The following is a 13,365-nucleotide window of genomic DNA, read 5'->3' on the forward strand; positions in this document are numbered from 1 at the left end:
ATATAACTTATTTTGAACGGAAGCCAGAAATGAGTGAGTCACTCAGCCCTATTTATTTAACTAGGCAAGTCCATTAAGAACAAATTCTTTTTTTCAATGACATCCTAGGAATAGTGGGTTAACCTCTTGACGGTCGCCTAGGATAGGGGGCGCTACAGCGCTTTTTGAAAAAAAATTGTGCCCATTTGAAACGGCCTCCTAGTCAAACTCAGAAGCTAGGATATGCATATAATTATTACCTGTGGATAGAAAACACCCTAAAGTTTCTAAAACTGTTTGAATGGTGTCTGTGAGTATAACAGAACTCATATGGCAGTCAAAACCCCGAGACCGATCGTAACAGGATGTGGAATTCTGAATTGCGGACTCAACTTCACCACTTTGCCTGTAATTCACACAGTGAGCAATGGTTCATTGAGCACTTCCTATTGCTTCCACTAGATGTCCCCAGTCTTTACAAAGTGATTTGAGCCTTCTACTGTGAAAACTGAATGAATGAGACGCAGTGGAACGTGGTCACATGAGGAGGGCTACCACCATTATGACGCCGGCGCCCCTGGCTACCCTCCCCTTTCGAAACGTTTTGAAAGACAATGCAATCATCCCCCTTGAATCTTATTGGAGCTCTGGTTGAAAAAGGCCCTAAAGATTTATGTTATACAACGTTTGACATGTTTGAACGAACCTAAATAAAAAAAAAATGAATTTTTTCGAAAGAGCTGTCCCACGCACAACGGAAGTTTTGGAGCAGCCTTCAGAACGCGCTAACAAGAACAAGCTATTGGAACATAAAGGATTCATTTTTTCGAACGAAAATACATTTGTTGTGGACCTGGGATTCCTGGAAGTGCTTTCTGATGAAGACAATCAAAGGTAAGGGATTATTGACAATAGTATACAAGACTAGATTTGATATGGGATTGTTCCAAGATGGTGCTGACCTGTATTGCTAGCCTATTTTCTGAGTATCGCATCCCCTTTTATCGCAAAGTGTGATTACCCAGTAAAGTTATTTTTAAATCTGGCATTACAGGTGCTTTCAAGAGATATTCATCTATAAATCTTAGAATGACAATATTACATTTTAAAAATGTTTTCGAATAGTAATTTAGTAAATTGTAGCGCTGTTTCACCGGATGCATTTGAGGGAAAATAGTTAGTCAACGTTACGCGCCGATGTAAAATGCTGTTTTTATATATAAATATGAACTTTATCGAACAAAAGTGTGTGTGTGTGTATATATACACACACACACACACACACACACACACACACACACACACACACACACACACACACACACACACACAGCTCTGAAGTGACAACGATTCTGAAGAGTCTGCTTAGGAGACAAATACTCTCAATAATAAAAATCGAGTTTAAGTTACCTGTGATGAATGCTGAAAACAAAAACGGTAATTTCTATATGCAGGAAATCCTATTTTAATAATGGGTATGGTAAGAATTGACTACCAAAGTGCGAGTCATAATTCCCATGACACCTTCTAGCAAAATCTGAAAAGCGGTTTCTTCATTTATTCCATAGGATATTTTTAGATTAACTTAAAATAAGGTCTGTGTTTGGTTTAGGCTTACACCACCTTGCCAATTTTATAACTGTGTAGATATCCATAGGATATAACTCTGATCAATATAAGCGAAGATAATTTATTTTGTAGAGTGAATTTATGAAAATATGTTGACAAACGTTACCTAGTGAGATTTACACGGGTATCAAAAAGCCGAGGCGGTTTAAGCACAAAACACAGACCTTATTTGAAGTAGATCAAGACATTCTCTATGGAAGACATGAACGGTAAAATAACGAAGGAACCCCTTTCAAGTTCAGCCGCAAGTTATTACAGGAATTATGACGCGTCGACTATTTCTCTCTAAATCATATACCTTTGACTATTACGAGCCTGCTGCTGCCTACCACCGCTCAGTCAGACTGCTCTATCAAATATCCAATCATAGACTTAACTATAATATAATAAACCTTAGGTCATTAATATGGTCAAATCCGGAAACTCTCATCTCGAAAACATTATTCTTTCAGTGACATACGGAACCGTTCCGTATTTTATCTAACGGGTGGCATCCATAAGTCTAAATATTCCTGTTACATCGCACAACCTACAATGTTATTTCATAGTTCCGTAAAATTCTGGCAAATTAGTTCGCAACGAGCCAGATTCTGTATACCCTGATTCTGCGTGCAACGAACGCAAGAGAACTGACACAATTTCACCTGGTTAATATTGCCTGCTAACCTTGATTTCTTTTAGCTAAATATGCAGGTTTAAAAATATATACTTCCGTGTATTGATTTTAAGAAAGGCATTGATGTTTATGGTAAGGTACAGTCGTGCAACGATTGTGCTTTTTTTTCGCAAATACGCTTTTGTTAAATCATCCCCGTTTGGCGAAGTCTGCTGTCTTTGTTATGAAGAAATAGTCTTCACAGTTCGCAACAAGCCAGGCGGCCCAAACTGCTGCATATACCCTGACTCTGTTTGCAAGAGAAGTGACACATTTTCCCTAGTTAAAAGAAATTCATGTTAGCAGGCAATATTAACTAAATATGCAGGTTTAAAAATATATACTTGTGTATTGATTTTAAAAAAGACATTGATGTTTATGGTTAGGTACACGTCGGAGCAAAGACAGTCCTTTTTTGCGAATGCGCACCACATTGATTATATGCAAAGCAGGACAGGCTAGATAAACTAGTAATATCATCAACCATGTGTAGTTAACTAGTGTTTATGATTGATTGATTGTTTTTTTATAAGATAAGTTTAATGCTAGCTAGCAACTTACCTTGGCAATGTAAAGCAGGTGGTTAGAGCGTTGGGCTAGTTAACGTAAGGTTGCATCCCCAAGCTGACAAGGTAAAAATCTGTCGTTCTGCCCCTGAACAAGGCAGTTAACCCACCGTTCCTAGGCCGTCATTGAAAATAAGAATGTGTTCTTTAACTGACTTGCCTAGTTAAATAAAGGTAAAAAAAAAATATATATAAAAATGTAATAAAAAAAATAAAAAAAATAAATAAAAAAAATATATATAAAAAATAAATTAATAATAATAATAAAAAAAAGATATATAAAAAATAAATAAATAATACATTTAAATATATTTAAAAAATAATAATAGTAAAATAGTAAAAATAGTAAAAAAATCGGCAAATCGGTGCCCAAAAATACCGATTACCGATTGTTATGAAAACTTGAAATCGGCCCTAATTAAATCGGCCATTCGGTCGACCTCTAGTCTCAAGTACAACCAATATTAAAAACAGTCAAATGCATTTGTGAATTCAATTGTGTTGCGGTTTATTCATTGTTTAATTATTCAAGGCTCCCTTTGTTATATCGTTTTAGAACTAAAATGCTTTAATGTATTTTAAGACATGGATGACTTGTATGCTGTGTGATTACACGCACAAATTAATGAATGATTGATTGATATACTTTATATTGATGTATGCCTTTATGCCAATAAGTAAGTTACGCTAAAACAACTACAGTAAACAAGACACTTAGGTCTACAGCTCCATGTAATTTCAATAACTTAACTTCTCAAAGATGTCCTCTGCTGGTCCAACTAGCATTAACTAGCATTAATGGAGACAATGGCTGAGAGTAAAATACTATGACGTCATGCACTCCAACGTGCCACACCATTCTGCAGCACCCTGCAAGCTGTGCTGCAGTATGATGCAACTTTTAAAGGAAGAACCACTGTATGTGACTGATCCACCATAACTGATAACATCTTAATGCCGTGACCTTTGAGTTTCAAAGGTCGCGGCTAATTGCCACACATAAGGTAACGAACACGTCTATCTAATGGCATAATTGCAGTCTGCATCAGGGAAGTGACACGTCGATGAGCACCGATGATTCATTAGACGAACGGGGCGGAACGAATCGCAGACGACAATTATCATCTGTCGAGAGTAATTAGGTGCAATGTAGTGAGAGATGTGATTTACTCACATTATACCAATGTAATGTACTGAGAAATATGTGATCTCCTCAGTTTATCTCAGCTGCAGGTGCTAAGCCACAGATCCACCCCATTGGCTCATTTCAGGAGTCCAGTGGCATAGAAAGTAATGCATGTCCTATAGCTGGGAGAGTGACAGAGGTGAAATCTCTTTTGATGTGGTAAATAACCCCAGCCCTCTCATAAGTATTCACGCTCCTTTGACATACTTGGTGAAGAGGAAAGTAGACCCTTGAGAGGGTCTGTCCAGCATAGCTTAGTCCTGGTGCTCTGTTTAATCCTAGTTACTGTGTATGTTTTCTATAATTCCTCAGTGTTTTCTGTGCTGTTTTCTTTAAATATCTAGGGCAACACTCCTCTCAAACCAATGAAGTAATGAGAACATAAGCCATCAACAATGGAGTACTGCCCCCCCCCCCCACCAACAATTGATTAACAGAAGACAAAAACATAGGCAGGGTCAACAATGGGATTGAATCCCTCACACACACACACACACGTTTGTTTTACTATCTTTGTGGGGACCAAAAAATTGATTCCCATTCAAAATCCTATTTTCCCTAACCCCTAACCATGACCCCAATCACTAAAATAGCCTTTTTCCTTATGGGGACTGGTGAAATGTCAGCACTTCTGAAGCCCACAAGGATAGTAAAACCAAATGCAAGCACACATACACACACCAGTTATATACAATGAGTGTACAAAGCATTAAGAACACCTTCCTAATATTGAGTGCACCCCCGCCCCTTTTGCCCTCCGAACAGTCTCAATTTATTGGGGCATGGACTTTACAACGTGGCAAAAGCGTTCCACAGGGATACTGACCCATGTTGACTCTAATGCTTCCCACAGATGTGTCAAGTTGGCTGGATGTCTTTTGGTTGGTGAACCATTCTTGATACACACGGGAAACTTTTGACTTGCCCATTTACCCTCTGAATGGCACACATACACAATCCATGTCTCTATTGTCTAAAGGCTTAAAAATCCTTCTTTAACCGGTCTCCTACCCTTCATCTACACTGATTGAAAGTGGATTTAACAAGTGACATCAACAATCCAAGCTTTCACCTGGACTCCCCTGGTCAGTTTATTTCATGGAAATAGCAGGTGTTCATAATATTTTGTACAGTCAGTGTACACATACTGTACACACACACACACACACACACACACGCACACAAACACACACATAGCCCACCGTGCATGTGCAGTTCCTGCAGCCATCTGTCAATGATTCGTCCTCTCTGTAGACGACCCCCTTGACGCTGCAGGTCCTCTCACAGTAGCATCCATCCAGACCATTCATCATCTCCTCTGCTCTGGACAGCTGGCCAAGCCAGGCCCAGATACAAAGGGAGGGAGGGGGATGGAGGGAGGGAGAGGGTCTCAGATCGGTGCATATAATCCATCTATATCAGTGGTCACCAACCTGTTGATCTCCAAGGCATTCCTAGTTGATCCCCAAACATTTCTGTAAAAACCCAACGGTAAAGCCTTGCGTTCCTATGTTTTTTATTTGTTTTGTGCTGTTGGCTGGAGGGGCACTTGATTCAGCAGCCCTAGCCCCGGAAAGGCAAAGTGTTCCCATTTTTAACCATTTCATGTGTCTGAAGGTAGAACTCCGCCTACCGGGCAGGCCCAGAGAAGATCAAGTGAACCCATAGGCTTACCGCTGGCCAATCAGATAGCTCAGACCACTGAGCTATCTGTGTCTGCACAGTTTCCTTGAGCCATAGACTGTAAAAAGAAATCTCGAACGCACAGCAAAACTTAAAACCATGACTAGAGAGAGACTCAACACATATAGAAAACGGCTGCTGTTTTTAAAAGTATGTTCATGTTTAAATTGTTATTCAGCACTGTCAACACTTTGTTCAACACTTTTATAAGCCATAAAATGCACGTTCTCGCTACTTCCACTCACGATACAACCAGCACTGCAATGAATGAGTATAGCAAATTATTTCCGATAAGCTTGCGTTGTTATTATTATTATGCTCTCTCAGCGGTGCCTCATAAGTAATACAACAAATGATCTACTACCAGTGTGATCATACACCTACATTTTGTAAATATAATTTCAAAATGGTCTGAGAAGAACAACAATGGCAAGTCAATTCAAGCTTAGCCAATATGCAATGATAATGTATTGGGCCTATAGCCTACTGCACAAACGTCATTGTTACAGAACTGTTTTTGATTGGTTAATGTTGCATAAGCTTACATTTTCTAAGTTATGTAAAAAAAAATCTGAGTGGTAGATCTCAGCTTGCATTTTGACTCAGAAAGCGATCTTGACTCAGAAAAGGTTGGTGACCACTGATCTATATACACATGAAACGCATTCTACTTTGTTACAGTCAACCATGCACTAATGGAGATCTACAGTGTATGACATCATCAAAGTAGATTCATATACATTGCCTTTGGAAAGTATTCAGATCCCTTGACTTTTTCCACATTTTGTTAGGTTACAGCCTTGTTCTAAAACTGAACCCCCCTAAAAATGTATCAATCTACACACAATACCCCATAATGACAAAGCAAAAACAGGTTTTTAGACATTTTTGCTAATTTATTTAAAATACCAAACTGAAATATCACATTTACATAAGTATTCAGACCCTTTACTCAGTACTTTGTTGAAGCACCTTTGGCAGCAATTACAGCCTTGAGTATTCTTGTGTATGACGCTACAAGCTTGGCACACCTGTACTTGGGGAGTTTCTCCCATTTTTCTCTGCAGATTCTCTCAAGCTCTGTCAGGTTGGATGGGAGAGTTGCTGCACAGCTATTTTCAGGGTCTCTCCAGAGATGTTCCTTCGAATTCAAGTCCGGGATCTGAAGTCCGGGCCCTGGCTGGGCCACTCAAGGACATTCAAAGACTTGTCCCGAAGCCACTGCTGTGTTGTCTTGGCTGTGTGCTTAGGGTTGTTGACCTGTTGGAAGGTGGACATTCACCCCAGTCTGAGGTCCTGAGTGCTCTGGAGCAGGTTTTCATTAAGGATCTCTGTACTTTGCGCTGTTCATCTTTGCCTCGATCCTGACTAATCTTCCAGTCCCTGCTGCTGAAAAACATCCCTACAGAATGATGCTGCCACCACCATGCTTCACCGTAGGGATGGTGCCAGGTTTCCTCCAGACGTGACGCTTGGCTTTCAGGCCAAACAGTTCAATCTTGGTTTCATCAGACCAGTCAATCTTGTTTCTCATGGTCTGAGTCTTTAGGTGCCTTTTGGCAAACTCCAAGCGGGCTGTCATGTGCCTCTTACTGAGGAGTGGCTTCCGTCTGGTCACTCTACCATAAAGGCCTGATTGGTGGAGTGCTGCAGAGATGGTTGTCCTTCTGGAAGGTTCTCCCATCGCCACAGAGAAACTCTAGAGCTCTGTCAGCGTGACCATCGGGTTCTTGGTCACCTCCCTGACCAAGACCCTTCTCCCCTGATTGCTCAATTTGACCGGGCGGCCAGCTCTAGGAAGAGTCTTGGAGTTCCAAACTTCTTCCATTTAAGAATGATGGAGGCCACTGTGTTCTTGGGGACCTTCAATGCTTGAGAAATGTTTTGGTACCCTTCCACCGATCTGTGCCTCGACACAATCCTGTCTCGGAGTTCTATGGACAATTCCTTTGACCTCATGGCTTGGTTTTTGTTCTGACATGCACTGTCAACTGTGGGACCTGATATAGACAGGTGTGTGCCTTTCCAAATCATGTCCAATCAATTGAATTTACCACAGGAGGACTCCAATCAAGTTGCAGAAACATTTCAAGGATGATCAATGGAAACATTTTTGAGTCTTATACCAAAGGGTCTGAATACTTATGTAAATAAGGTATTTCTGTTTCTAAAAACGTGTTTTCGCTTTGTCATTATGGGGTATTGTGTGTACATTGCTGAGGTTTATTTTTTTTTAAATCCATTTCAGAATAAGGCTGTAACGTATCAAAATATCGAATACTTTCCAAAGGCACTGTAGGTAGACAATAGATGCCCTTTGATGGTAAATGAAACTTGTTGAAACAGAAATGAATAGCCTGAGGTATCAGCCTTGACAACAAAGGTTTATGATCAGGATACATTACAGTACCTTGCTGGATGTTTTGGCTAAGATATCCTGCAGTTCCATGATCTTCTGCACCAGTCCGTGGAAGTCATTGCAGGTTGGGCAAGCTAGAAAAGACCAGACCACAGAGACAACATGTTTACACATAACGTTGTTACAGGTGAATAAAATTGTAATATGACTGCACCAATAAGTAGTGGAATGGTATCAAATAGATCAAACAAATGATTTCCAGGTGTTTGATACCATTCCATTTGCTCCGTTCCGGGCATTATTATGAGCCGTTCTCCCCTCAGCAACCTCCTACAGTGTGGACTTACTCCGGTTGAGATCTGGGCACTGGGAGATGAATCCCTGAGGCATGACTAATATCTGAACGTCCTGCATTACACCCTGCAGACACACATAGAAAAAAAACAGTGGCTTAGTTACAGTGAGCACAGAGCGTAATGTCTCGTCTGACTAAATGTGTCCTACTTGATCACAGATAGCACCCCTAAATGAGAGGATAGCCGTCATCACAGTGCAGTGGATGGTGTTATATAAAGAGAAGCTAGGACAACTACATGTGCAATAGGTAGAAAATAGATGAGAGATGGTCTAATATTCTTAACACACACACACACACACACACACACACACACACACACACACACACACACACACACACACACACACACACACACACACACACACACACACACACACACACACACACACCAATAAATACTGTGCTATAAGTAAACAAATGTATTAAATATTTAGTGAAGTTTACTGTTACTGGAAATGTATGTTTCAATAGCAGGGAGGGAGTCTGACAAGTTTATTCTGAGTTAATGTGCTCTCTGGACTGGTACAGCCTGATGTCTGTTGAGATAATTGGACTGAAATGGGATGTAAATTGAACCAATAATGAATGTAATTGCAATTTCTGTTTTCTCCTGATTCCCTTTGATAAGCATAGCTATGAGATACACATTAAATTTGATTCATAGGTATCCTCATTGTATAGCCTATCATCGTATGGTCGAAGCACAAATCCAGACACTCAGTAACCATGGAAACCTGGCCCATCTCATTCCTTGAGTGCATGTACTTCTCTTACAGAAGTGGAGCCACGCAACTTATGAGAATATATATTTTTTTTATTGTCTTGCCACTTTAATTTACTGGCCATGAATTAAAATCCAAAGAAACCAATTAGCTGATTCCTTATGGCAACATCATGCGAGATGGAAGCAGGCATGAGTCATGTTTTGTTAAACATGTTTCCATCTCCCGGTAATTTAGACTAACTCAGTGGAAGGCTGAAAAACCATTAGACTAGGGACGATAATGCATGTATGTATCACTGATGAATGTGTGCATTTAGTGTGAAAGGTTATTGAGTGTATGATTACTAACTAGCTACTTTCCAGATGTAGACTACAGCTGTAAACCACACACAGTGTCTTCTAATGAAAGATGAAGATCTAAATGCAACTAAATTGGTAATCAATTGTGAATGATTCATCTTATGGACTTCTCCTTCACACACATCATGGTATATTATACATGTAGGATGCTATAATATCGAACTGCTGAATGGGTATCATCCCATCTCTGTGATAAAAGTGTTTGCCACTATACTGCTGGGGATGCAATTTTTGCTTCCTCTAAACCCCCATCCAAACCGAGAGAAAGAATGTCTGATCGTTAATGAAGGAGTTTTCCCTTAGATGAGATGTGGCTTTCCTTTCCCAGCACTAATCAGGGCTTCAGAGGCACGAAAGGGGGAGGTGTGGTGGGCACACGTCAAGATTAGTGGGTGACCTCCAAGTCTTCTTTCATCTGCCAATTAACGCAGAGGAAATGCAACAGCCAGGAGCGTCACACAAAATTATACACACGCAGTTCAACACACAGACACACAAACACGTTCTGCCTGACAGCAAACAAAAAGTAGTACCAGTGTGGTTAAAATAGGTAAAATCCGACATTAAAGCTGACATTATACTCTAAGTTATCAATATGGGAAGGATGTTCCCATGTGGATTAAACCGCTGTGATTGGTGATACATGTCTTCACATCTGATAAACAATGGACCGTGTTTAATGAGCACGGTCCAGAGAGTTTAATGATTTCTCCCAAATCAGTGTTAGTGGGATAATTACGGCAGCAATGCATAGAGCGGCAGACTAGGGGGAAACAATTTATGGGACAAAAATGTAAATGTATTCTTAGCAGTGAGGGAGAGAAAGGAGAAAGAATGCACAAATTACATTGACAGTCTTGAGAAAATGTGAGCAATTAAATTCCCAGCCATAATAAATAAAACACGTCCAGGGCTAAACAACCGAGGATGGGAAGGGGGGTGCTGGGTATGTACCAGGGTGGCATGTGGGAAAACAACGTCCATGAGCCAACGCGCTTAATTTCCTCTTCAATTATTTGAATAATTTATCAAGCAGCATCAGCACCGTTTATGCCACACCGTCAAACCTAAGCCACCATGAAGAGTCTTCAGCTTTACAAAACATGTCATATTTACCTTGAAAAAGCCATGGGTGCTGCTCCGCTGCCCTAACCAGAAAGTTGTGTCCTCAGGGATGTCCATGAATGGGATCTCCACCACCCTCTCATAGATCCTACAGAGACGGAAAGACAGGAACGGGTCAGCAAAACATGATTACTGCTCATCATAAAACATACTGTATTTGCCAACCACACCACACCTTCTAATACAATAACCACTAAAGCTTGTAACAGTAATAATATGTGACCCATTTCAGGAAACTAGGCGTTTGTCGCAAGTCATGACTTCACAGGAGAGCCATTCTTTTTTTTCTTAATCAAAATGTGTTTTTTTGGTAGAAATGCCTTCTGGAACATGTAAACTTTCATGTGCCTTAATAAGAAACGTATATGCCATCTCTAAATACGCATACAACTTTACAATTATGAGCCTTGTTGGTTAAGCCACAGAAAAAGTCAGCAACCTTTCCACTAGCCATGATTGGCTGAGATAATGAGTGGGCTAGACATGCCGAAAGAGGAGTTCGGATTGGTCTGACATATAAAGGGCTTCTGTCTATTTGAGTTGGTCAGTCTGTGTTGGTAATCCTGATGAACGAGGCTTTTTTAAAATGTATTGTGTAGTGGAGCTGCGTAAGTGTTGCTCACCACTTTCTGGAGGATCGAGTTTTGAAATCAGTGGAATTGGAGTATGATAGCTAAAGAGATGGAGAAAACACCGGATTACATCTTCAAACTAAGGGCAACCGTGGCATGGCATCCGTGACAGGGAGACGCATCCATCATGCATGATGATGTATATGGGTAAGATAGTCTAGCTAGCTACATTTTCAGATATTACAAGTTTCTAATTTTGTCAGAAAGTGTTTTCATTTCAAGCTAAAGTGTACTGTTAGCTAGCTATCTAACGTTAGCTGGCTGGCTCCCTAGCTAACGTTACGTGTATGACGTTATTATTCGTATCCCAGAGTCGTTTGCTTTGCTAGTTAGACCCTAACGTTAGCTAGTTAACATTGAACCTGGTTGGTTAGCTCCCAGCAGATTCATGCAGGGTACTAGCGACATGATTTGGCACGATGTTCATTGTAGCTAACGTTAGCTGGCTGGATCGTTAGCTAACGTTACGTGACGTGTGTGATCTTATACGTTGTTAACCTAGCTAGGTTCATTGTTTACCTAGCTAGCTAGCTACATGTCTTAAGCTAAAGTATAAAACACCCATTGAATATGGCCGGTGTCAGCAAACGTCGGCAAAAAAGCGTCATGAAATTGTTGCCAGCAGAGCTGGTTAGGCTGTTTTCATGCTATCCAGAGTTAAACAAATCATCAAGTGTGCGCTTTGAACGCTCCGAGAGCGAAACGAGATGGGTGGGGCTCAAGCTTCAGAGGGTGTGAACGATGCTGAATGGGTGTAGACAAAGAAGAGCTCTTCACTAGATACCAAAACATTCAGAAAACATTCTCAAACGTGAGTTTACAAGTTTATCAACTTTCAAAGCATAATTACTTTCCCATTGTTCCTCAGAAATGCAGTGTATGATATACCATTTTGTAGCTCTGAGTCTCTACTTTTATCCAATGTAAAAAAAAGAATTTAAAAAAAAGTTGCTACATAAGACCAAATCCAGGTGAGTCACATATTTGATTAAATTGATTGGTAATAATGCCTCTAACATTAAAATACACCCTCTTCAGTCATCATATTCCCTACTTATTATAGGTAGTTCATACTGGGAATAATACCGGATTAAATGAAACATGGTTATATCTCAGTACATTTAGTCTACCTGTTGCAGTCAACGTGCAGTATGATGTGGGAGGCGCTGACAGCCACAGAAACCTTGTGCCATTGTCCGTCTGCCAGGCTGTAGGGAAACACCTCGGTGTGGGCCTTCTGACCCTTGGTGCGGTAGTGGAGACGCACCTCATTGCGCTGCCCACTGCTCTCCAACTCCAGGAACCTGAAGGGACGAGCAGACAGAATATGGATGGAGAGACGAATTGATATGGACACAAGTTTGTCTAAAGTGGATCCTGAAAGAATGATCAGATGGAATATGGCGAGAGAAAATGCTACGCACATACACTACATGGCTAAAAGTATGTGGACAACTAACTGTTCGTCGAACATCTCATTCCAAAATCATGGGCATTAATATGGAGTTGGTCCCCCCTTTGCTGATATAACAGCAGCTGTTGGAAGGTTTTCCAATAGATAGAAAATGTTTACGCACTACGTGCTTCAGCACTCGCCGGTCCCCTTCTGTGAGCTTGTGTGGCCTACCTATTCGCGTCTGAGCAGCTGTTGTTCCTAGACATTTCCACTTCACAATAAAGGCACTTACAGTTGACCGGGGCAGCTCTAGCAGGGCAGAAATTTGACAAACTGACTTGTTGGAAAGGTGGCATCCTATGACAGTGCCACGTTGAAAGTTACTGAGCTCTTCAGTACAGGCCATTCTACTGCCAATGTTGGTCTATGCCGATTGCATGGCTGTGGGCGCGATATTATACACCTGTCAGTAACGGCTGTGGCTGAAGTAGCCAAATCCACCAATTTGAAGGGGTGTCCACATACTTTTGGCCATGTAGTGCACGTGCACACACACACTACCCAATTCAACCACAACATCACTAACAGAGGTAAAAAGGCAGTAAAATTGAGGACAGACCACACCCATAACTCTACAGATAGCTGAACATTTCCTGTTCATTCCCTGAATCAGAATCCTTCCAGTAAAGTGGATTGTGCACCGCACTCACCCC

At 40.8% G+C, this 13,365-nt stretch overlaps 1 protein-coding gene across 1 annotated transcript in view; it reads right to left on the reverse strand.

The window, feature by feature from the left end:
- The window catches only part of LOC100380741 (protein kinase C-binding protein NELL2), a 117,881-nt gene that overhangs the window by 82,803 nt on the left and 21,713 nt on the right, over positions 1–13,365 (reverse strand). The window contains exons 4-8 of the mRNA XM_014148812.2: positions 12,387–12,560; positions 10,616–10,712; positions 8,405–8,477; positions 8,109–8,191; positions 5,218–5,346 (exon numbers count right to left, since the gene is read on the reverse strand). Of these exons, the coding sequence (XP_014004287.1) occupies positions 5,218–5,346; positions 8,109–8,191; positions 8,405–8,477; positions 10,616–10,712; positions 12,387–12,560 (556 nt within the window). The remainder of the gene's footprint in view (positions 1–5,217; positions 5,347–8,108; positions 8,192–8,404; positions 8,478–10,615; positions 10,713–12,386; positions 12,561–13,365) is intronic.

Source organism: Salmo salar, chromosome ssa16 (assembly GCF_905237065.1).
Source record: "Salmo salar chromosome ssa16, Ssal_v3.1, whole genome shotgun sequence".
Taxonomy (NCBI): domain Eukaryota; kingdom Metazoa; phylum Chordata; class Actinopteri; order Salmoniformes; family Salmonidae; genus Salmo; species Salmo salar.